Source organism: Sciurus vulgaris (genome assembly GCF_902686455.1).
Source record: "Sciurus vulgaris genome assembly, chromosome: 6".
NCBI lineage: Eukaryota > Metazoa > Chordata > Mammalia > Rodentia > Sciuridae > Sciurus > Sciurus vulgaris.
The window spans coordinates 57,778,718-57,800,433 of NC_136466.1; the positions used below are offsets into that span (position 1 = coordinate 57,778,718).

The following is a 21,716-nucleotide window of genomic DNA, read 5'->3' on the forward strand; positions in this document are numbered from 1 at the left end:
GCTGAGCACTCATCCCTCTCACTAACATTAGAGATGGTTTCAGCCACCGTTGTAGCTAGAGGACAGTCCCAGGCCCTCTCGGGTTCCCTTCCACCTCTATGAGTCCACAATATCTGAGGAGGCCTCCCTGGCAGAGTGAGTCACAGTCACGCAGGCACATTTCTGAATACATTACTTTCTGACCACACGGAATGATAAGTATATAAGCAAGGGTGGGGTCCTAATATTTCCTTCACCACACTCCACTGGAATTGCCAAGACAGGCTGCTCCCGCTACCAGCACCGTCTCTCATTTGGAGGCACAAGGGAAACCAGTTAGTATTGAACCATGGTGCTCTGTTGGATTTCATTTGTCACATCATGTTATGGTGTGTGTGTGTGTTTGTGTGTGTGTGTGTGTGTGTGTGTGTGCACGTGCATGTGAAACTAGGGTAAGCAAAACTAATGAGGAAGGAAATTCAGTTAAAAAATCAGGAAGACATATGGGGAAAGAGCCTTTTTGTTTTCTTGAGGTTAGACTCTGACGTCAAGCAGTTGATGCTAATGTTAGATTCTAACACTTAGCATTTGATTTTAAAGAGCCTCCTCAGGTCTGAAGCCTATTCAGGACCCGTTGTTCTCAGGTAGGGTTTCTTCCTAGAAGACCAGCTCTGTTCGTCTCCTGGTACTGCTTGGCCATTTCCTCACAGGGACCATGGTGGCAGCATAGCTGACAGGCACGGAGGTAGCTTTAAATATCACCGCACCCCATCATTTGGTGGGTGGGTGTGTTGTTGCTAACTGTGCTTCCACTTCAACAAAGAAAGTGGTGAGTTGCCAAAAAACAAAGATGTTCCATCTTAAGAATTATGCGGAATTCTTTCCAGAGAGGCATTATTTTTTAAGCATTTTATCCTAAAATACTTACCAAATTTATTTAGACATTATATCCAAGGAAAGTAATTTCAGTATCGTGCCATGCAGCTTGAGTCTGTGAATGAGAACAATTTTCTCTCAACAGAAATCTATCTTTATTATTCATCAAGTGGACTCTGGTGGCCTGTGTGGGGTGGGGGACCTGCTAAGGCCACAATTACCCTAGCTAACCAAAGACACATCAGATCTGGCAACCTGCAGCCTAACAAATTTGCAAACAGGTGGTGAAAATATGATTTGGTTCTTTTTGAATTGTTCTTTCCTATTCACTTCCCATAAATGCTGCTTTTCTGAAAGGTCACTTTAGTTTTCTTTAGGAAAAGGAGCCTTCATCTCCCAAATGCTCAGTTGATGCCCTTCCCTAGAAGTCTTTCCATTAATTGAGCTGGCCTGAAGGTCATAAACCACAATCAATATGGAGGCTGGTTGCTGCAAGGTGCTAATTGACATCCCCAAAGAGGAATAGTGTCAACAATCAATAGAGAAGACAGAGCACTGGTAGATTTATGGCTTTGATTTTGAAAAGGTATGGGAATGCCCAGTGATGTTTTCCCCCGTACTTCTTTTGAATGTTAATGCTTTCTTGAAGATGATTTCAGACACACTGCTAGGATACTGCCTCTACTCACTGAAGCAGAATCCTCTGAAGAGTTGCTGAGGCAGAACTGAAATCATGGCTCGCCTCAAAGAAGCAGCTGTATTGGCCGCTAATGATGCCTCACACAGAAAGACGGTGCTCCTTTAACTCGGGGTTTTAATGGGAAGTTTCTAAGCCCGAAACAACAGCTTCGGATCTGGGGTGTGCCATCAGCTGCTCGCAGCTACCATTCTCTTCTGCTTTAACACGGCTTGGTCAGGAAGAATGGAAACTAAAGAGGCTTCTAACTACCTGTAACTGTTCCACCAGGAAATGGATCAAGTGTTTGTTCAGCCAGATTCAGGTACTTGACCATAACTGTATCTTTGATGGGCTAATTAGATGCTTTTCTCTAACTTTACAATTTATGCATGAGCAGTAATCGCATAGCTGCCTTTTGGGTCCAAGTTTTGAATTTAAATCTAGCTGTTAAAGTCTAATTAAACAGTTGCTAGGGGAAGTTAACACAAAGGGGTAAGATGTAATAATGCCTTTGTTTTTAAAGCATGGTTAACTTTATTATGATACTGATACTGGATAAAGAAGTAGGAAAACAGGCTTTTTTTCTTTCCTAAGCTGCAGTAAATTATTCTTGAAAGCTGTTTGCCCATTATAGATCTTCTCTCCCCCTCGTTTACCTAAAACATCCAACCTTCCAAAAGGCAACAAGGATGTTCTGATTTGTTTACAAAGAATCACAACTCAACAACAACTCTTAATGAGACCCCTGACTGTCCCTGGGTTATGAGCAGTGTGTAGCTCTAGCCTTCTGAGGTATCTGCAAGCAGTCTTTTTCACTATGAAACATACAAGGACAGAGACAGAAACCAGGTAGAAATGAAGAGTTCATTATTTGAAGTTAAAAGTTCCAGTTTGCTAATGGTATCTTTAGAAAGCGTGCATTACTACCCGGCCATCCTTATGGTCTTTCTCTAATGTTCTCAGCTGGACTGCAGCGTTGCCCTGCAGTCCTCTTAAAACTCTCCAAGCAGATGTTAAGAAAAAGAAGAAGATAGGGAAGAAGCACAGCTGAGGTTGGGACTCGGGCTGAAGAGGAAGATCCCCTACTGACCCAGAGGTGACAAGCAGCAGTGAGTGAGCAAGGAGAGGGTCCACTCCCAGACCCAAGCAGCCGCGTCTGCAGGCTGACTTTGCAGGGATGAGCAGAGAACAGCTCTCCCAGTGCAGCAGTGGGCGCTGGCAACAGCTCCCAAACTGCCTGTTGACATTTGTAGCTGATCACATTCCATGTTTTAAAAATTATTTTCTGTGGGCTTTCTAGTAGAATGTAAAATAATATTCACCCTTAGCCATTCTGTGAATTTGGAAGCATCGGGGCTATTGTATCAGAATAGTAGAGTTTCACTTGGATAAAAAGAATTAGACATTGCCTTATATTTATATGATCCAAAAATAAGGGGGGGAGGTGAGGGAGAGGGAAGATTTAAAATGTATAAAACTCCTAGAAAGAGCCAGGAAGTCTTTACCTGAAGTTGGACTGGTCACCAGGGCCATGTATTTTTTGAATTTATATGAAACATTTTGTGTCTTTGTGTAACCTGAAATGCAAGTTCATATGCAGCTAATATGCAGGATTTCCTAAGGATCATAGGGGAATAATTTTTGCTTATGTAGATTTGATTACTGAGATGATGAAGTGGTTTCTCTGGAGGTTTATAGTTGTTGGGGCAGCTGTATGGGGTCACCTAAGGTTTGCACACCTGGGTGGATGAGTGGGCTGAAGAGTGAGGTGTACCTAAAGAGAAGGTAGTTCTACAAACAGGAATGCAGCTGAGGCTTCCTTTAGCTCAAAAAGTATGGAGTGATTCTCTTTACCCTCCCTTTCATGGAATGTATTACTGTATGGAAAACCACGTAGCCATTTCAACAGTTAGCTTCAGAACTGTTCCAGAATAACGCAGCACTTTGTGGAAATTTGTCTCTGCCAGTCATGAAAATTCAGTCCTGCCTAGCTAGCCAGTGCCCTTCCTGTTAGTCTACAGATTAGTCTCATTGGTCTGCCAGGTAAATATAAATAAGGTGCACAGGATGTCTTTGTAGGACAAAGTGTCCTGTCAATGGACAAGCCCAGGAGTGTTCTTGCTCAATGGATGGACTGTTTTTTATGCCTACTTTTAAAAACATGTCAAGTCACGTAATTAGGTTTTTGGCCTCGAAATTTTAAGAAATTAGGTATGGCAATTATGTGGTTTAGGAGTACTTAAAATACAGGCAACATTGTTAACCCTATTTGCCATTAACAGCGGAGGGATGACGACTTTCACTTTATTCTAACATGTGAGAGAAAAACTTGGTCCCTCTTGCATCCTTTGCAGGGGGTCGGGGGTGCCACTCTTTTTATAACTGGTTTTTATGATTCTGGGCAGTTTATGAATGTCCATTCCTTTCTGTGCTTGTTTGCATTACAGAAGTTAGAAATAAATCTTGCTTTGCACAATAATGACAGAAAGAAAAAAACACTCATTTGTTAGCACTTAGTTATTAAATACACGCTATGTGCCCAGCAGGGCTGCAGGTGTCCTGCAGTTGTGGTCACTATAGCACATTCCATGAGGGTGAGCCCTTGAGTCAATGACCACAAAAGTAAGGAGAGAGCAAGGTGCCAAATGCACTTAACTGATGCTGTTTCTGTCACTTTAAAAATAAGAGGCATGTCATTGCTTTAAGATATACTTTCTTCATAAAAAGCACTTTGCCTTTATGTGAAATTATGTAAGGAGATGTTAATGAAATAAAATGTCCACAGTATCTGAGCCTGAGCGAGCAAATGTTGACCCAAATAGCTTCCACACACAACTTTAGGATTCAGTGTGTTTTAAACGACTGCCCCTCCTCACCACAAAACAAATTGGGTACAAATGGACTGACCTTTTCAATAGAAGGGTAACTGCCTGTCTCTGGCTGATTTTTAGTTTTCGAATCCCACCCATCAGCATTCTGGCCAAGGAAAATTTAAAGAACCAAATAACTTCTGGCTTTTCAAATCATGAGAGCTGTGACTATTAAAAAGCCATTGTGACCTGAGCTAGCTATGATTCTTTGAAAGAAGATCTATTTCTAACACCAGGTCTGACATCCCAGTTCAACTGAATGACTTTTGCTTTTTCTCTCCCTTACCGTATCAGTTAGCTGGCACCTTGAATTTTGAATTCAATTCTCTGGACTGTAAGGGGCAGAGATTTGATTCAGCCTAGATTCAAAGAGGCAATGACCCCAGAACAGCAAACAGTTCTTCAAGGAGCTTGTTGTTTAGCAAGAGGAAGGTGATGAACCCCATCTACACTTGTCACTGATCAGTGCTGCTGGAGTGAAGTCTCTGGAGGCAGAGCAGGGAGCACCCCTTCTTCTGTGAGGGGGACACAAAAGGTCCCACCAAGGAGAGGGTATTTGGTGATGACCCAGAAGGAGGGGGAGGCAGCAAGCACTCTGAGGCGAGAGCCTGCAGGTGTTGGAAGAACAGCAGGTGTGAGATGGAGCCCTTCTCCTCAGGTGCCCCAGAGTCAATTACATATAAATTGATTCTTATCAATACTTCGGTCTTTTTACTGGACACCAAATGTGATTTAACATTTGTTCCTTTTTAAACTTATGAAAATAGATTAACATCTTAGAGAAATCCATCAGATGTGTTCTTCTCCGTGGTCCAGGGTGTGTCAGAGCATTGGGTGCACTGGGGTCAGTGACTGGGGACACTGGGGCACATGGGTCTTCTAGAGGAGGAGTGGCAAGATCTGGGTTTTGGAAGACAGACCAGGATGCAGTATGTAGGAAGTATAGGCAAAGGAAGAGGAAGGTGCTGAAATTGCTGAAATTAAAGCAAGTGGTTAAGATTGGGAATGGCCACGGCTAAGATGAGCTGCTTACACGGGCTTCCTAAGTAATTCAGGGTGTTTCACATTTTGTCAGTATTGTGGAGTCCACAGAACTTGACCTGTGAAAAGATATGTATTTTATGATTTTTAAATGGTATCTTTCAATTTAGGTTTTCTTGGTCTAGTATTAAAATTGTACTTTATTTCCTGAGCACACACAAATGGACCTGGCAAAGGGAAGACACAGATGCATTGCGTGATGGGCAAAGCCAGTCAGGATTAAAATACTGCCGTGAGTAACTGTGGTCCTTCTTTATGCTTAAAATAACTGCCATTTGTTATTAGTAAGTCTTATGATGGTCATGTCAAAATCTTTTGAAAATGATTTATTTTCATTGCTCAGCTAAAAGAAAGATTGTATTATTTAGCTAAAAACAATTGTGAACATTCTCTAAGAATCATTTTTATCAAAAAGGAACATTTTACTTTAAGACACATTTTAAAATTTATGTCTTTGAATATTTTTATACTGTGATAGCCAAGTAATTAAGTTTATTTCTTTTTCTCAATCTGAATCTGATGCTCTCTTCAATTTGAACATGCAGTCGAACTTTCTAAATTTGTAAATTATCAATTATTTTAAAATCAGGCATGCTCTTCCAGGGATTCAATCCATCCTAAGCAAAATTGTGAAGAAGTGGCATTTGTTTCTGGATCTCTTTATCCCTTTATCTATCTTTAACCATCTCCTGGTCATCTCTCTCTCCCTGTCATCTTTCATCCTTCCCCCAAGCCTCTCTCATTGGGCCACCTGCTCATGGCACCCACATCTGCCCCCATCCCCATCCTTTCTAGAAACTTCTCATTCCCAGCAAGATCTTCCTTTTATCTGTATTTCCCTCCTCTTTCAATCCCCTGCTTACCACATTTCTTTCTCCTTCAGATGGGAACAGTCCTCATTGACAAATCCCTGCTATTAAGTTAATGTGTCACTTTCCTTGGTAAAATATTGCAATTTAATAGGAGGCTTTGATTATTTAACCAAAAGAAGTTATTTTAGTGAGAACTTGGGCACCATGGTATGCTGAGAGAGGAGAGGTTTACAGTTCACAGTGTGCTATAGAGTTTTAAAAATGCTCTATTTGTTCATCAATTTGGTATATCTGGAAGGAGCTGGTGATGAAAAATGTATATATTAGCAGGCTTCTCAAAATGTGGTCAGGTTGCAAGGAAGGCTTAACTATACTTTTGCCTCTTGAAATTAATAAATTAATTTGTGGTGCTGGGATTGAATCCAGGGCATTGCACATGCTGGGTAAGTGTTCTACCACTGAACTTTATCCCCCTACCATCTCTTGCCTTTTAACCAAGAAAAGATGGTAAAGTTGCAAATTAAAACTGATTTTTAAATCATCCAGATATTTGGCATTCCTGTGAAGACAGTGAGTTCCAGAACCTTCTATAGGAAATCTGAAGAGGGAGATGTGGCAAATATTCAAATCAGAACAACTAAGTGATTTGCTGGGGCTTCTGAATGGTTGCCAATCACTGTAGCCCCCAAGCAAGTAGTGTACAGACTCTAGGTCCTGAGCTACGGGTTAAGCCCAGGAAGTATGAGAGTTGATCTAGGAGAAAGGTTTGGCATTTTGTCCTATCTGGAGGAGGAAGCTTGGAAAGACTGCTCCTGAGTGTCAGGGTGGTTCTGATCACATAGAGATCAGGGGCGGGAAAGAGGGACTGAAGGAGGTATTGCAATGTGAGTCAGCCAGCTCATGCCTGGGGTCATTCTCACAGGCCTTAGAGATCTTTGTCCAGCTCTTCCCTATTTTCACTGGACTCCACAGGTCCCCAGATTCTGATAGTATAAATTTAAATAGTTAATGGTCTTTGGTTTCCTGCATTTCCCTTTTTGGATTATGGAGGGTTGGTTTTTTTTTTTTTTTTTTTTTTTTTTTTTTTCCCATAAAATCTTTCTGGAAATTCATACCCTCTGTTCAGAACAGAGAAACAAAAGGACTCTGATTTCCTTTGGACTGGAGGAAAAAATGAACATAGAATGGAATTCTAGTAAACCAACAAGGAGAACAAGGTCAAAGTGAGGTGAACCTCCACAGGACACAGACAGGCAAGAAGGGACATGTCAGGGATGGCGAGGCATGAGCTGCTCCCTCATCAGATGGCTTTCCCTTGTGCCAGTCTTTAGAGGATCTTATAACTGGAGTGAGTGAGTCCAGCATGGGTATTTTTGGTGGCTGCAGATGGCCCTGGTCTGATATGCTGAGGAAGCTGCTTTGGAGGCTCTGGCCACCTTTCCTGCTCCTTTTCTTTCCGGCCCCAGTGGAAATCAATACCCAAGGGTTAGAGGGTGCTTAAAAATATGAGAATCTGAACCAAACCCAATTCATTAACATCCTCCACGTTGTTAAGGAGCTTAAGTATCTCAAGCTGACAACTCCTTTCTCCCAGATAGGGGTTGAGATCCCCTTTGTAAACTGCTGTTTAAAGTGCGATTCTATAGATTTTGAAGAGTTAACTTAATGCACACTGTAATTGTAATTACTAGTACTGTGAGAAGGGCAATGATTATAAGTTAATGGGAGAAATGTTGTGTTGATTCTTTAGGTCATAATTTCTATCTTTATTTGGTTGTTTACTTTCCTTGGGCATAATTTCTTCAGCTGTTAGGTAATTTCCCTCACAAATTCATAATAAATATGTCCATGTGACTTTCTATATGCTAATGTCTAATATGAACACCTTTTCTTACAGATTTTAAGTTTATTTAGTTCAGTACCTTTTAATGGCTTTTATTTATCGTTTTACTTACCTTTAAAATCAAATAGTAAGTCAGATGCATACTTGTAATCCCAGAGACTGGGGAGGCTGAGGCAGGAAGATGGCAAGTTTGAGGCAACTTAGCAAGGCTCTAAGCAATTTAGCAAGACCCTGTCTCAGCATAAAAAGTTTAAAAAGGGCTGGGGATGAGACTCAGTGGTAGTGTGCCCCAAGTTCAATCCCTAGTACCACAAAACAAACAAATAAAAGCAAAAAACAAAACAAAACAAAACAAAAAAAAAACCTGTAATATCCAAATACCTCATTTTTTCCCAGTTTTTCCTTCTTCCCTTTCCTACCAGATGGTTTTAAATGTAGAGATTCACTGCTAAGAAAACTGTCCTTTGAAACATGCAGTCGATCAAGTCCTTTTTCCCAGCTCAGTTCTCTAGGTGCTTCCCAGGGTCAAGTATTAAACTTGGTCTTTGTTTTTGAAGAAGAAAAAAAAAAAAAGGCAGCAGAAACTTGATGGTTTGGGAGTCTGAGATGCCTCCTTCGCCCTTGGTTCAGGCAGCATAAAGCAAAGGAGAAGCATTGTGGGTTCCTTGGTGCTGTCTTAGTACAGCAGAACTTTGTTGTCTTTTTTCTTCTTCTTTGTAACCTTTCAAAGGATTTCTGTGGCCATTCATCTTTATGGTAGCACCATGAGATATGAGGGCATTTCTAAATGTTTACAGCTTAGCAATGTCTCCAAGGTCCCAAACTCATTTATCTGTGAAATCGAGGCTAGAGCCCAGAACCTAGAACTCACAGCTCTGAGAGTGTTTCCATATGAAACACTTCTTCTTGCCTCAGTTTCCTGACACTTGGGGATACAGAAGTCCCTGTTTTTGTGGAGCCTGTAGTAAAGTGGCTAATATACGTTGAGTTTAGCCACAGTCCTGGCACATAGCTGGTGCTCACTCAAAGGAACTGTTATAAGAATGATTTGAGAGTAATACAACAGGGGGAAGCTAGAGGAGGCCTGGTAGCGTGGCAGGGCTTGGGCGTCAAGTTGACAGCACACCCCGAGGTCAACATTACTTTGCACATTTCTCATCTTCTGTATTCTAATTGTCTTCCATGCCCATCCCTCCTGGCCCCAGGTGGCCATTCTGAGGACAATCTAGTAATTTCATGCAAGAGTAAAATATTCTTCCCCATAATTATACATAATTAAGCATATCTGGTGAAAAAGAAAACTGGTTTACAGATTTCTGCTCTCTGAAAAACATGACTATGGATGTATAATATAAGGTTGCTATTTGATAGTTATTCCCTCTCCTTCCTTTTCCTTTTTCCTGAAGACACCCGCAGCCTTGCCAGGGTGCAGCCACCATGATCTCAGCACACCGATGATGGAAGAAAAGGGAACCAGGAGATCCTGTGCTCTTCCTTCCCGGGACAATGGATGGAGGGCAGCCCATCCCCTCATCCCTAGTGCCCCTTGGGAATGTGTCATCAGAATCTAGCATGTCTCTGGAGCAGAAAACAACATTTGTTTTTGTGATTTTGTTGTTTATTTTCTTGGGCATCCTCATCGTCAGGTGCTTCCGGATTCTTCTGGACCCATATCGGAGCATGCCGACCTCGACCTGGGCTGATGGGCTTGAAGGCCTGGAGAAAGGGCAGTTTGACCATGCCCTTGCTTAGCAGGGAAAGAGCAAGATCTTCTCCTGTGAAGAGGAGGCAAAGTGCTTCATGTCTGGGCAAAGATTCCTGTTAGCCAATGTTCTGAACAGATTTTAACATCTTGTTCTAGGACCACCACTCATTATTCCATAAGCATGCAGCTGAGTTAGTAATGTCTTATTTGAAGATATTGAAAATGAAAGTTTGTGTTAATAACTAAAAATAGGAATGTCTAAATATCTGTGTTTTGCTCAATGAATGTATAATATTGAATGTGATTGTGAAACCTAGGGCACTAATACTGACACAGACTGCTATGAAATGAAATCCTATTGAGCTGATCAGAGAGTAGAACTAGAAAGAATCTGTTTGGAACCTGGTGCCAGGGCCAGGAGGAGACTGCCTTGCTCTAATCATGCCTCTGAGTCTGTCTTATTTCATGGGCATCTGGGTCTTGTACAGATTAAGGAAGACTATGCTGAGAGGACCCCAGTTGGGTATTTGTTTCCACCTACAGTAGAGCACAGGGAAGCCATGGGGTGCCCAGAAGAGATGGTTCTGTCCTTGCGGAATATGAGTGAGAATGATATCACCTTATTTTTAAAATAAAACAATTCAGAAGCTATAGAGTTTAAAAAAAAATATTTACCAAAGTACATTCTCTGTATTCATATTAATAACATGTGAAGCTATACATAACTTGAATTTACTTTCTTTACACTTATGATTGAAATAATAGGTTGCAAGTGCTGCTTTAAGGTTTTTTTCCCCTTTAATTAAAAGCTAATTATTTAGAGGAAAAGATTTTTACAGCTGTAAGAGGAATGTGTATTTATGATTGCATATAGCCACCAAATAAAACTTTTCAAGAAACAGCATGGTCTCTTTGCACTTCACCAAGACTAACACATGGGGTGGCACCCTGTGCTGAATGCTGAGGACTTGACATTTTTCTGAGAAAGGAAAAAGAATGAAGAACATGAGAGGCACTGTAATTCAACCCCTCTCCCATTTTGTGAAGGGCTCCCACAAACTGTCCTGCATGGGTAAAACCTGTTCTAAGTACTGTTTAAATGCACCAAAAAAGGAGATTTGACACCTTGAATTTTTGTTGGTAGAAAAAGTTTGTATTTGAATTAAACCCCTTAGGCTACATTTATAATTCATCCTTCAATTTTCTCCTCAGTTAATTATCTTTATTTTTTTTTTTTAATTTAAAAAAACTTTAAAAAGCTTACTATGTCCCCAAAAGCCACCCTTACCTGGTGTGGTGGTGCATACCTGTAATCCCAGTGACTTGGGAGACTGAGGCAGGAGGATCATGAGTTCAAAGCCAGCCTCAGCAATTTAGCAAGGCCCTAAGCCGTAGGCCCTGTCTCTAGATAAAATCTTAAAAAGGAGCTGAGGCTCAGTGGTTAAGCACTCCTGGGTTCACTCCCCACTATAAAATAAAGAAAAAAATGAAAAAAGCCACTTCGATAAAACTCCTTTTCTGTCTCCTTTTTTTCCTTACATCTTTTTTTGGTGTCCTGCTGCCCATGTTCCCCCTGCACTCATATTACTCCTTGATTCTTTTATGTTTTGTTAATAAAATTTTACTTGAAATATAATTTACATACCATAAATTTTAGCCTTTGAAACTATGAATTTAGTTTTTTTTTTTTTTTTCGCATATTCACAGATTTGTGTGACCACCTCTACTATCAATTTCCAGAACTTACTAACAGTCACTTCCCACCTCCCCTTAACCCCTGACAATTGCTAATCTATTTTCTGTCTCCATGGATTTGCCCATTCTGGATATGTCGTATAAATGGAATCAGACAAAATGTCTTTCGTATCTGGCTTCTTAGCATGCTTTCAAGGTTTATCCCTGTTGTAACATGACCAGTACTTCATTCTTTTGTATGGCCAAATATTATTCCTTTTTGTTTGTTTTTTGGATATACCATATTTTGTTTATCCATTGACTGTCACAATCATCCACTGACTGTTATGAATAATGCTACTGAGAACATTTGTGTACAGGTTTCGTGTGGACATGTGTTTTCACTTATCTTGGATATATACCTACGAGTAGATTTGGGAGGATCTTATGGTAACTGTTTTAACATTTTGAAGAATGGTGAGACCATTTTGCAAAACAGTGGTATCATTTTATACTTCCATTAGCAATATATGAGAGTTTGGATTCTTAATTTTCTCGAACTATTCAAATTACTACCTTAGCTGTAGAATTTGTAATTGAACACACCACTCCAAGAATGACTCAGATTAAAGAGCTAACAAGATTATTGATGCCTCCAAAGAGGAATGTGCATTTATGATTGCATATAGCCACCAAATAAAACTTTGCTTCCAGATCTGAAGCAAAAGGCTGCTGATGTGTGCTCACCTTGTGATCCTTTAAGCTACTAATTTTGTACTATGAATCCATGGTTTGAAGTTTTCTTTTTCCTTTAAATATCCCATGAGATATCCCATGTGTGTTCTTGGTAATTTTTTTTCTAATTTTCTTTAGAGTCTATCCAACACCATTTAAGAATTTAAGGAGACTTTTCTTTAAGCCTGGCGTTGCTAGCTCTGGAGAGAGAGGAAAAGGTTAGGGTCAGTTCTTGCTCTGGATACCTTCCTACCTTGTTGGAGAGAGAATAAATGGAAGAAGACATGTGACTGAATCACTGTTCAAATAATGAATAAGAATCTCTGGCTTCCATACCATCAGAATCATCTGGGGAGCTTCATATGTATACTAATTTTTATTATAACTATTGTACATGATTATGGTCAGATCATTATCAAACAAGATGGAACTATAAAATACCAATGGTCAAAATCCTTACACTTTAGGTCACCCTAACTCTTCAGTTGCTCTAAAGAGCTTGGTGAAAATGAACATTTCCACAGCCTTCCATGCCCAGAGTTTGATTCTGTAGAGTCGGACTAGTGAACAAATATTCCATGAAGTAACACTGGGGAGATGGGCTTGGTCACAACAGTGAAGCAAATGTTTCAGAAGACATGGCTTGGTGTGATGGGGCATGTCTAAGTGCTTGGTATAAAGCTTTAAGCAATATGTTATTATTATGAAATAAATTAGTTCTTAACCTAAGAAGATGGAGGTGTTTTAGATGCATGCAAATGAAGGGAGGAGGGAGAATAAAGAAATGGCGGTGTGGGTGTTGACTCTGGGCTGAGAGGGCAGCCTTCCGGGAGTAGGTAGTTGGAGAGAGAGCTGGCATTCATGGGCCAAGGGCCAAGGTGGGGCTGGACATCAGAGGGTCCCAAGTCAAAGTGTGGGAGTCACCGCAGATTTCTGAGAAGGAAAATGACATGTAGACTGGTGTGTCAGCTCCAGCTTCTGACCCTTTTCTCTGGGCAACACCAGGTTCCACTTCTATAATGGGGTCAGACAGAAATAGCCACCTGCCCTCTATGAGGCCTTTAAGCTCAGGCCTTGCCAGTAAGTGCTAGGGGGCCTTCCAAAGCCTGGTCTTCTTTCTTTCTTCCCTTTATTGCCCACTCTATTTTTGTTTTTCCTTCTCAGATTACTGCTTCATGTCCAGCCTCCCATATCTTCTCTCCCACTCCTCCCCTGTCAAGACCAAGAATACCATAACAAGTGATAAAAAGCTTTGGGCTATTCAGAGTAAATTGATCCCCCCTGTGGGAAGTGCCAACTCTCTGTTATAATTACTCTCAGCTCCTTGGGGTGAACATCATATTCTCAAAAGGTCGCATAAGCCCTCTTTTTCCTGGCTTTCTGGCTACAGAAGTTACAGTGCAGCATTTTGCCTACCTTATAAGATATTTATAACGAGGGCAGCTGGCCTTTATCGTGTATATCTGCATTTCAGGATGGAAGAAAAAAAAAAAAAAACAACTTTCTCAAGGTCAGTCTCTAGAACAGATATGCCTTTTGGTTCAGAAAAAATATGGCAACCTCCTTATTTGTCTGAGCTCTGAATCACAACCCCATGATTATGTCCTCCAAGAGACCCCAAATTTTAGATCAACATCTTTCCCTCCAAGAGACCTCTTAACATATCTTAAACACTGAATAAAGAAAGTTTAACTTGGAGTGCGAAGGAGATTAACTTGACTCCTGCAGTTACATTAATAAACATTCCAAGACGGAGAATTCTTTTGCTATTTTTAAGGGTTAAGACTGAGGCAAAATGAACAACAATTTTAGGAGACAGAAGTTAGATAGCACAGATGTCTATGTACGTAGGAAAAATATATATTCAATTTCTTTTTTATTGGCTTCATTGTGCAGTGTAATATTCTAACCTGAGGATTTTTTATTTTAAGTATTTTGATAAATTTGGTGTGATTAAAAATTTTACTTGTTCACCATAAAGCATTAAAAATAATCTTGTAGTTTCAAGATATCAAATTTTATAGTTGACATATGTTAAAATAAATCTGAAATTAATTATTTATAATAAATATTCCAAAACCAAAAAAATTGAATGAAATCTGAGATTTAGTATATGTGAGATGTATCTTTTTTTAAAAAATTACTTAAGATGTATGTCATTTTTACTGATGTATCACAAAATTGTAGAGTTGAGACAAGAGCCCAAATCATTATCTGTGCATGCACAATCCAGGATCTAACTGGACCATGCTAGAGATTATTTATGCTTGTTTGGGAATGCAAAAGAAGAGCCTCTAAGCTTTGTTAGTACCTCCTGTTTCTGAAAAGGATAAATGAATTGTTTGCAGACAGATGTCTTCTCTAAAGATGGAGTCTTCCCTATCTGAAGTTTTCTCTGGTTTGATGAGCAGGGCCCAAGACTTCAGTAAGCTTGGGGCCCTTTCCAAAGTCTTTTTTTATAGACTAGGGTGCCCTGCTGGATTTAGTATAGAGTAGAAATTTTGTGTCCAGTTTCTTGCTCTAAATGAATACATATGTCTTGTTCTAAAGTGCCGCAAGATTCTCCTGAATCCCTCCACACCACAGCCTTTCCCAGTATCCTGATTGATGCTTCTATACTTTGCTTTAGAGTAAGAGGTATGCCCTTGAATCCATCTTTCAAGAGATCTCCACAGGTCATATGACATGAGCACAGTCACTTCTCTGTTCACTGTTGTAGTTGAATCATCTTACCTGTGTGCAGTGTAGGTGAATTCAAACAGAATGACCAGTTAATGAAGTCATGAGTGAAAATAGTTATTTGTTAATTTAATGAGAGTTACAATAATCTTAGTCTCTTTTGGTGGTGGTGGTGGCACATGCAGGGACATGTGCTATTTCTGAAAAACCCTCATGGATCATGTCCTTTGTTTTGGAATATTCAGAAGCTTCAGTTTAAGTGTGTGGGAAGCCAGAAGTATTTCCGGTTAGATTGTAGAGGATTCCTTAGCAAAGTTTCTTTTTCTCAAAATACAGGATAATCAATTTAGGATAAGACTTCAAAGTTTCTTTATTTCCAAACAGAATTTTGAACTGGCTTTCTTAGCTTCCAGCACAACAAGGGAGATTACAATTTCTTCATACAGGCTGTGGATACTACCTTGTCCATAGTTCATCAAAGAGGTGCCTGGGACACAGACACAGTTTCAAAAGACACATAGTAAGATGAAGTATCTCAAGTCTGAAAGTGCATTCTATTCTTTTCTGTCCTGCCTTTTTTCCTAAATACAGTAGTCCCATCTTTTTTTATTTTTTATTTTTATGGACTGCATTTTGATTCATTGTACATAAATGGGGTACAACTTTTCATTCCAATGGGTGTACACAATGCAGATTCACACCATTCATGTAATACATGTACATAGGGTGATAATGTCTGTTTCAGTCTACTATCTTTCAGTAGTACCATCTTAGTTGTGGTTTTGCTTTCTGCAATTTCAGTTACCTGTGATCAAATGCAGTCTGAAAATATTATATGGAAAATTCCAGAAATGAATAGAGAAACCACATTCACATAATTTTATTACAGTATGTTGTTATAATTATTCAATTTTATTAATAGTTACTGTTGTTAACTTCTTACTGTGCTGAATTTATAAATTAAACTTCTTCACATGTATATATGTATAGGAAAAAAACAGTGTACATAGGATTCAGTATTATCCACGTTTGTTGGTCTTCTCTGGGGGTCTTGACATATCCTCTGTTCTTTGTTTCTTCCTTTCCCTCTATTTTCTGATAATTGTTGTGCTGGTAGATGGCTAATCTACTATTAAATTCATGCTCTTCTTGTATATGAATATTTTTCTTAATGTCAACAACACATGGCTGCCTGGCTTCTCCTTAAGGTATCTAACTTCTTGAGGTGTCTATCTCATTTCCTTATTTGTCAGAAATTTGTCTTTCTTCAATTATCACCAATTGGATCAAACATTGTCATCTGGAGTGACAAAGATTTCTATGCTCTTTAACATGACAACTCTCAAGATGTAATTCTTATTGAAAGCCAGTTGTCGGTGGGTCTCTCCTGTTTCTGCATGTCTTTCTAGCAAAGGCCCTGACAATATTTTGTTCTTTTGGAAGAGGTTTGTTTAGAGGTAATATCTCCCTTCTCCTAGGAAAATGGTTCAGCAGGTTTGCTTGCAGCCTAATATAATAGACTAGGATATCCTAAGCCCAAAATTCCTCTCCTGTAAAGCAACCCACAGGGCATGCAAGTGTCATCTGGCCCTTTTTCAGTTTTCCTGTGGGAATTCAGGGCTTAAGGAGAGCCCCAAGAATATGCAGAATCTATGGTTTCTGTGAGTAACAAACTATCTTTTGTCTCTGACCCAGCATCCATGTGTCTTATGTCAGCATCCATGAAACTGTAGCAGACTGACATGTGAGCTTGCAATTCTTGACAGTTACCATGCCTCCCTCCAGACAAATGCTTCCAGTTCCTTCTACCATCCTTCACATTGTCATGTTTGAGCTATCTTTTATTCTCATCAAAAATTCTGGTTACTCATCTGAATGACTATGACCTTGGTATCTAGAAAGGAAAATAAAAGTCCATATGTAGTCTGACTAACATGAATGGAAAATGATCACTTCCTTTGTTCTAAAAGTCACATGTTGTAAGTCTGCCCAGGATGACATGATCTTTCTGGCATTCATATTACTGTTGACTCACATAGAACTTCACAGTCAGTCTAAGCCCTTAAGCATTTTCACCCATGCCAGAGTTATGTCAAATATTCCCATCTTATTCCTGTGCATTTTTTTTCTTTTGCACAAGTCCAGGAATTTAAAATTCCCCTTTTAAAACTTCATTATATGCCACTTACTCTATTATATCAGGCTCTTTATAATCTGATTTCCCCATTATCATATTCATTGTGCTCCCATCTTTATGTCATCTCTAAGTTGACTCGGCAAGCCATCTATATATTTATTCATGTTAATGATTAAATTTTGAACATATCAGAGAGAGAGAGAGAGAGAGAGAGAGAAAGAGAGAGAGAGAGAGAGAGAGAGGGAGAGGGAGAGAGGAGAGAGAGAATGTTCTGGGCTTTGACAGAGAGATTTCAATGCATTTAAGGAGTCAGTTGGAAGCAGTAATTATAGGCAGACACTCCCCAGGGTAACTCCATGGAGATACTCCATGGAGATGCTCCATGGAGACGCTCACAGAGGGGAGACTTATGAAGCATGAGGACTCCTTTAAGCCATGCAGTAAAGCATCAAAAGACGAGGAAACCACCAAAGTGATGTTTGTGTAGCTTCCAGAGCTTGTCCAAAACATTATGGATTCAAATTGGCAAGTGGGAGACAACACAGATGGCAATGAAGGACTGTGCCCACAATAACTTGCCTTTACCCCATCTCTTTGCCCCACACTATAATTCTGCTTATACACAGAAATAATCATACAGTAGCTGCCTGAGGAAAACTTCTGGTGACAGAGATTATCAGTCATAGTTTAATCAGTGTGATGTAGCAGTGACAGAGCACATGCCTGGGACTCCTGGGCAGTCTGGTTCATTATGGTTTATTACAGGTTCCACCTGGAGCTTTTAAAAGGCAGGCTTTTAAAAATCACTTAATTTCTCTGGGCTTCAATTTTATCATTTGTAAATTGAGAAGTTTGGATTAACTCCAAATTTCCTTTTATTTTCTAACACAATGTTTATAGGTAGAAATATAGGAACCATTTACTGAATACCAATGTAACAGAGTCTTCAAGAAATTAGATAACATGCCTGAGGTCACATGGCCGCCATGAGGCAAAGTGAGAATTTGAATTCAATTTGCCACAAATGCTTCCCTATCTTATAGTACGAGGAATCAAACCAATAGAGAACATTATAGGAATAAGGAAAACTCTAGAAGTAACAGTAGGATTTTCAATACCAAATTGAATCAATATTCTGTTGAAGTTTTTGTCATTGTTATTTTTGTCATTTTTAAGACTCTACCTGGAAAAGAGGTTTTGTAGCTAAAAAGTGGCCTTTGAAAGAGACATGAGGTTGGTTTGATACACTCTTTTGTTTGGTTGTTTTGGATGAATCCGTAGTCTGTTTGTATTCGGCCTGCAACCCTCACTGTTCTGTGACCTTGGAAAAATATTAAACATTTTAGTCATTTCCTCACCTGCAAAAATGGGTGTGATATGAATAGCATCTCTTCCATACAGAACTACATGAGAAGATGAGACTAGTGCCTAACAAACTTTCAATAAATATTGATTGACTCAATAAATATTACAATGCAGGAGGTATCTGCTACCTTTAGCGAATACCTAACTAAAACTCTTAAGTGATTTAAATATATGCCCAAACCACAAAACTTCCATTGAACATTAAATTCATAAATAAGGGTAAATTTTATAAAACTGTACTTTTGTGCTTATTCTCTTTATTTTTCCAAGTTCACAATTTAATAAGGAAAATGTCCAGTTGAAGTGAAGATGACTATGAGCTCTGTACCTAACATAAAAGCTTTGTCTTTGGAACTAGCACAGACCTCTAGGCATTGAGAGACAGTGTTTCTCTGTTTCATTCCCAGAAGTACTCTTTCATCATACTTTTTTTTTTCTTTATATGAGCCAACTTTCAAAATGTTTGGGAGCAGAAAAGATTTGCTCTCAGGTTTCTCATCATTGCTTTGCTGATGACCTTGGTAAAGTCAATTAAATTACTTTATGTTCTCCCCAAAATGAAAATAACAAATGGCACTTCTCAGCACATAAACTGATGATCTTTTAATGCTCAAAATCCTGCAAAAATATTGAATACATAATATGAATATTTGAACATAATGAATTCATTTGTGTTCCCAGGAACGTTAATCACAGTTTTCTTGATAAAGCAAACCACATTGCACATGTGACAAATGCTACTTCGTAGTCCCTGAGTAACATATTCAGAACTGAAACCCTGCAGAATACATTGTGGATATTCTCTAGCTGAACAATTTCTGCCCCTTGCCAGTCTTCCTCCCCCTCTAAGATAAGTCGAGGCTATTGCAGTTATTTTTAGTTTTAAATCAGTTTTAAGTAGGGAAAACGTTAATCTTGTGATTACCCTCCTCAAAGAGTTCCAAGCCTGAGCTTTCCTGGAGGTCATGCTGTTCTGAGTGATCTGTAACTGAAGTTTCAAAGAATCCCCAGCCAGTGAGTTCAGGAATGAAACTATGTGTTTATTTAAATCCCTCACCATGGAGGGCAAAATATGAGAATGATATGTCCTCTCACTTTTGCAAAGGAATCTTTGGCAATAAATCTTGTTGACTCTTTGGAATTGGATAGCTCTTTTCAGTATACTGGACAGATTTCCAGTATATCAGGTTATTGGTCACAACTTTTGGTGAGTGTTGATACAGGAAACACCTCTGGGGAAGTGTCCACAACTGGGATATCAGTGGAAGGTCCAGTGGACTAGCCCTATAAGCAATTGCTCTCCTCCTCCAGATACCCTCCTGTGTCAGTCAGGTTTTGTTGCTTTGAGAAATACCTGAAATAACCAACTTACAAGGAGAAAAGGCTTATTTTGGCTCCTGGTTTCAGAGGTACATGGTCAGCGGGCCCTTTTACTTTGGGCCGGTGGCAGCACAGTATAGCAGGGCAGAAGCACATGGCAGAGGAGGCCTGTTCACCTTATGGTGGCCAGAAAGCAAAAAGAAAGACAGGAAAGGACCAGACCTGACATCCCCTTCAAAGGCATGCCCACAATGACCTACCCTCCTCTAACTAGACCCCACCTCTTAATGTTTCCAACACCATCCAATGGCATCACAGGATGACAACCATGCTTTTATCATGGGGACATTTAAGGTCTAGACCAAGACAGTTCTTAAGGGATAATTCCCTTAAGAAATATCTGCTTTTTTCTTGGGTAGTTTCACATTACCGAATCATTCCCAACTGTTGTTTAACTTTCTGGGTAATTTAAGTTTTAAGAAGAGAAATTTTCTAAATATTGCAAGAACACATTTTTGCTAATTAATTAGTTCATCAGCACACATTACTGGGTGACTAATGGGTATCAGGCACCATAGTAGGACTTGTTAGGGTTACAGAGATAAAAAGCAGAATACCTCCCCTCAAGGAGTCTTCATTCTGCCTGATGGTAGAAAAGTTTCAGCTCCACACTGTTGACTACTAACCTTTTGGAGAAGCTAACATTGTTGGTGAAGCTTGGTCCAAGATACCTTTAAGTTTGATTTTTATTTTGATTTACCTTCCGGAAACAAAACTGTTCTCCATTAGTGTTTCAGTTAAGATTATTTAAAGACATTTCACAGAATTCCGTAAGATATAATACATGAGTAAATGTTATTGAAATGTGTAAATGATTTGAATGAGGCCTTCAGATCCTAGAACTACACAAAATTTCATTTCTTGAAATGTCTTTAAGATGAATTTCACAAAAAAGCTTGGATTTAGGCCACATTAAAAGCAACAATCTCTAGGAAAACAAATTAAAGGAGTTAAATGATGAATGGGAAGAGTTATCCTGGTAATTCAGACCCCTTCCTCTTCCAAGAACCAGTGTAAGTCTATATAAATGGGGAGGTATAATATTCAGATCAACTGATGTATGAACAGTCTCCAGGCTGACTGAAGCTTATGATCAAGTTGAGGATAGAAACTATTTGTAATCATTGTTAATCACTTTATATTTTCTAGTCAACACACTGACTTACATGTAGTAAATATTAAATAATTTTTTGTGGCATGGCATAGGAGTGAATTGAATTATGTCAATGTATAGATACCTACTTATCCCCAGGATCACTAAACCCTGGCTGTGATAGACATCCATGGTCTGACTCATAATGTCAAAAGCATGGAAGTATTATTACTGCCCTTTCTTTCTACTCATACCTTCTCATTTTAAAAATCATCAGTAGACCCTCTGCTAGGGTGTGTATGTGTGTGCGTGTGTGTGTGTGTGTGCGTGTGCACGTGCACACATAGGGATTTTCCTCAGGACTACTTTTTATTTGGGGTTAAGTTTTACTTTTCCTCTGAGTCCTATATAAACAACTTACTTAAAAATAGAAATATATCGATGGTTTTGTCTCTTTTAAATTAATCCCATATATGAGACACATAACATTCCTACTTTTAAAAATCCACTCCCTCCTCTCCCCTCTAGTTTAAAATGGGAATTTAGTATAATAAACATTTACTTAATAAAATACCAAAATAGAAGAATTAGGGTGATGGATTATTTTAAATTTAAACATCCACTAACAAAAACTAACCAACTCTTTTTCAATTTAACTTGACTGGCTCTCTGGCTGGAAGCCTTTCTGCACTCAGCTAACTGGTACTGCTCATGTTTTAAAGAGGTACATGGATTTCTAAACTTAATTTTAAAATCTCCAATAGCTTAGTCTCTGCTATAATTTATCAATTTCTTCTTGTTAAAGAAAAAAATTAAAAAAATTAAAGAGGAGAGGAGAAATTATTTTT

At 39.2% G+C, this 21,716-nt stretch overlaps 1 protein-coding gene across 10 annotated transcripts in view; it reads left to right on the forward strand.

Moving 5' to 3' along the window:
* Positions 1 to 228: 228 nt before the first annotated feature.
* CTXN3 (cortexin 3) overlaps positions 229 to 21,716 on the forward strand; it is a 37,469-nt gene continuing 15,981 nt past the window's right edge. The window contains exons 1-4 of one of the 10 annotated variants that reach the window (XM_079143442.1): positions 229 to 314; positions 1,505 to 1,856; positions 5,556 to 5,677; positions 9,507 to 10,706. In XM_079143442.1, the coding sequence (XP_078999568.1) occupies positions 9,607 to 9,852 (246 nt within the window). In that variant the 5' untranslated portion in view covers positions 229 to 314; positions 1,505 to 1,856; positions 5,556 to 5,677; positions 9,507 to 9,606 and the 3' untranslated portion in view covers positions 9,853 to 10,706. The other 9 variants (XM_079143441.1, XM_079143443.1, XR_013764346.1 and 6 more) reach the window with 9 other exon arrangements.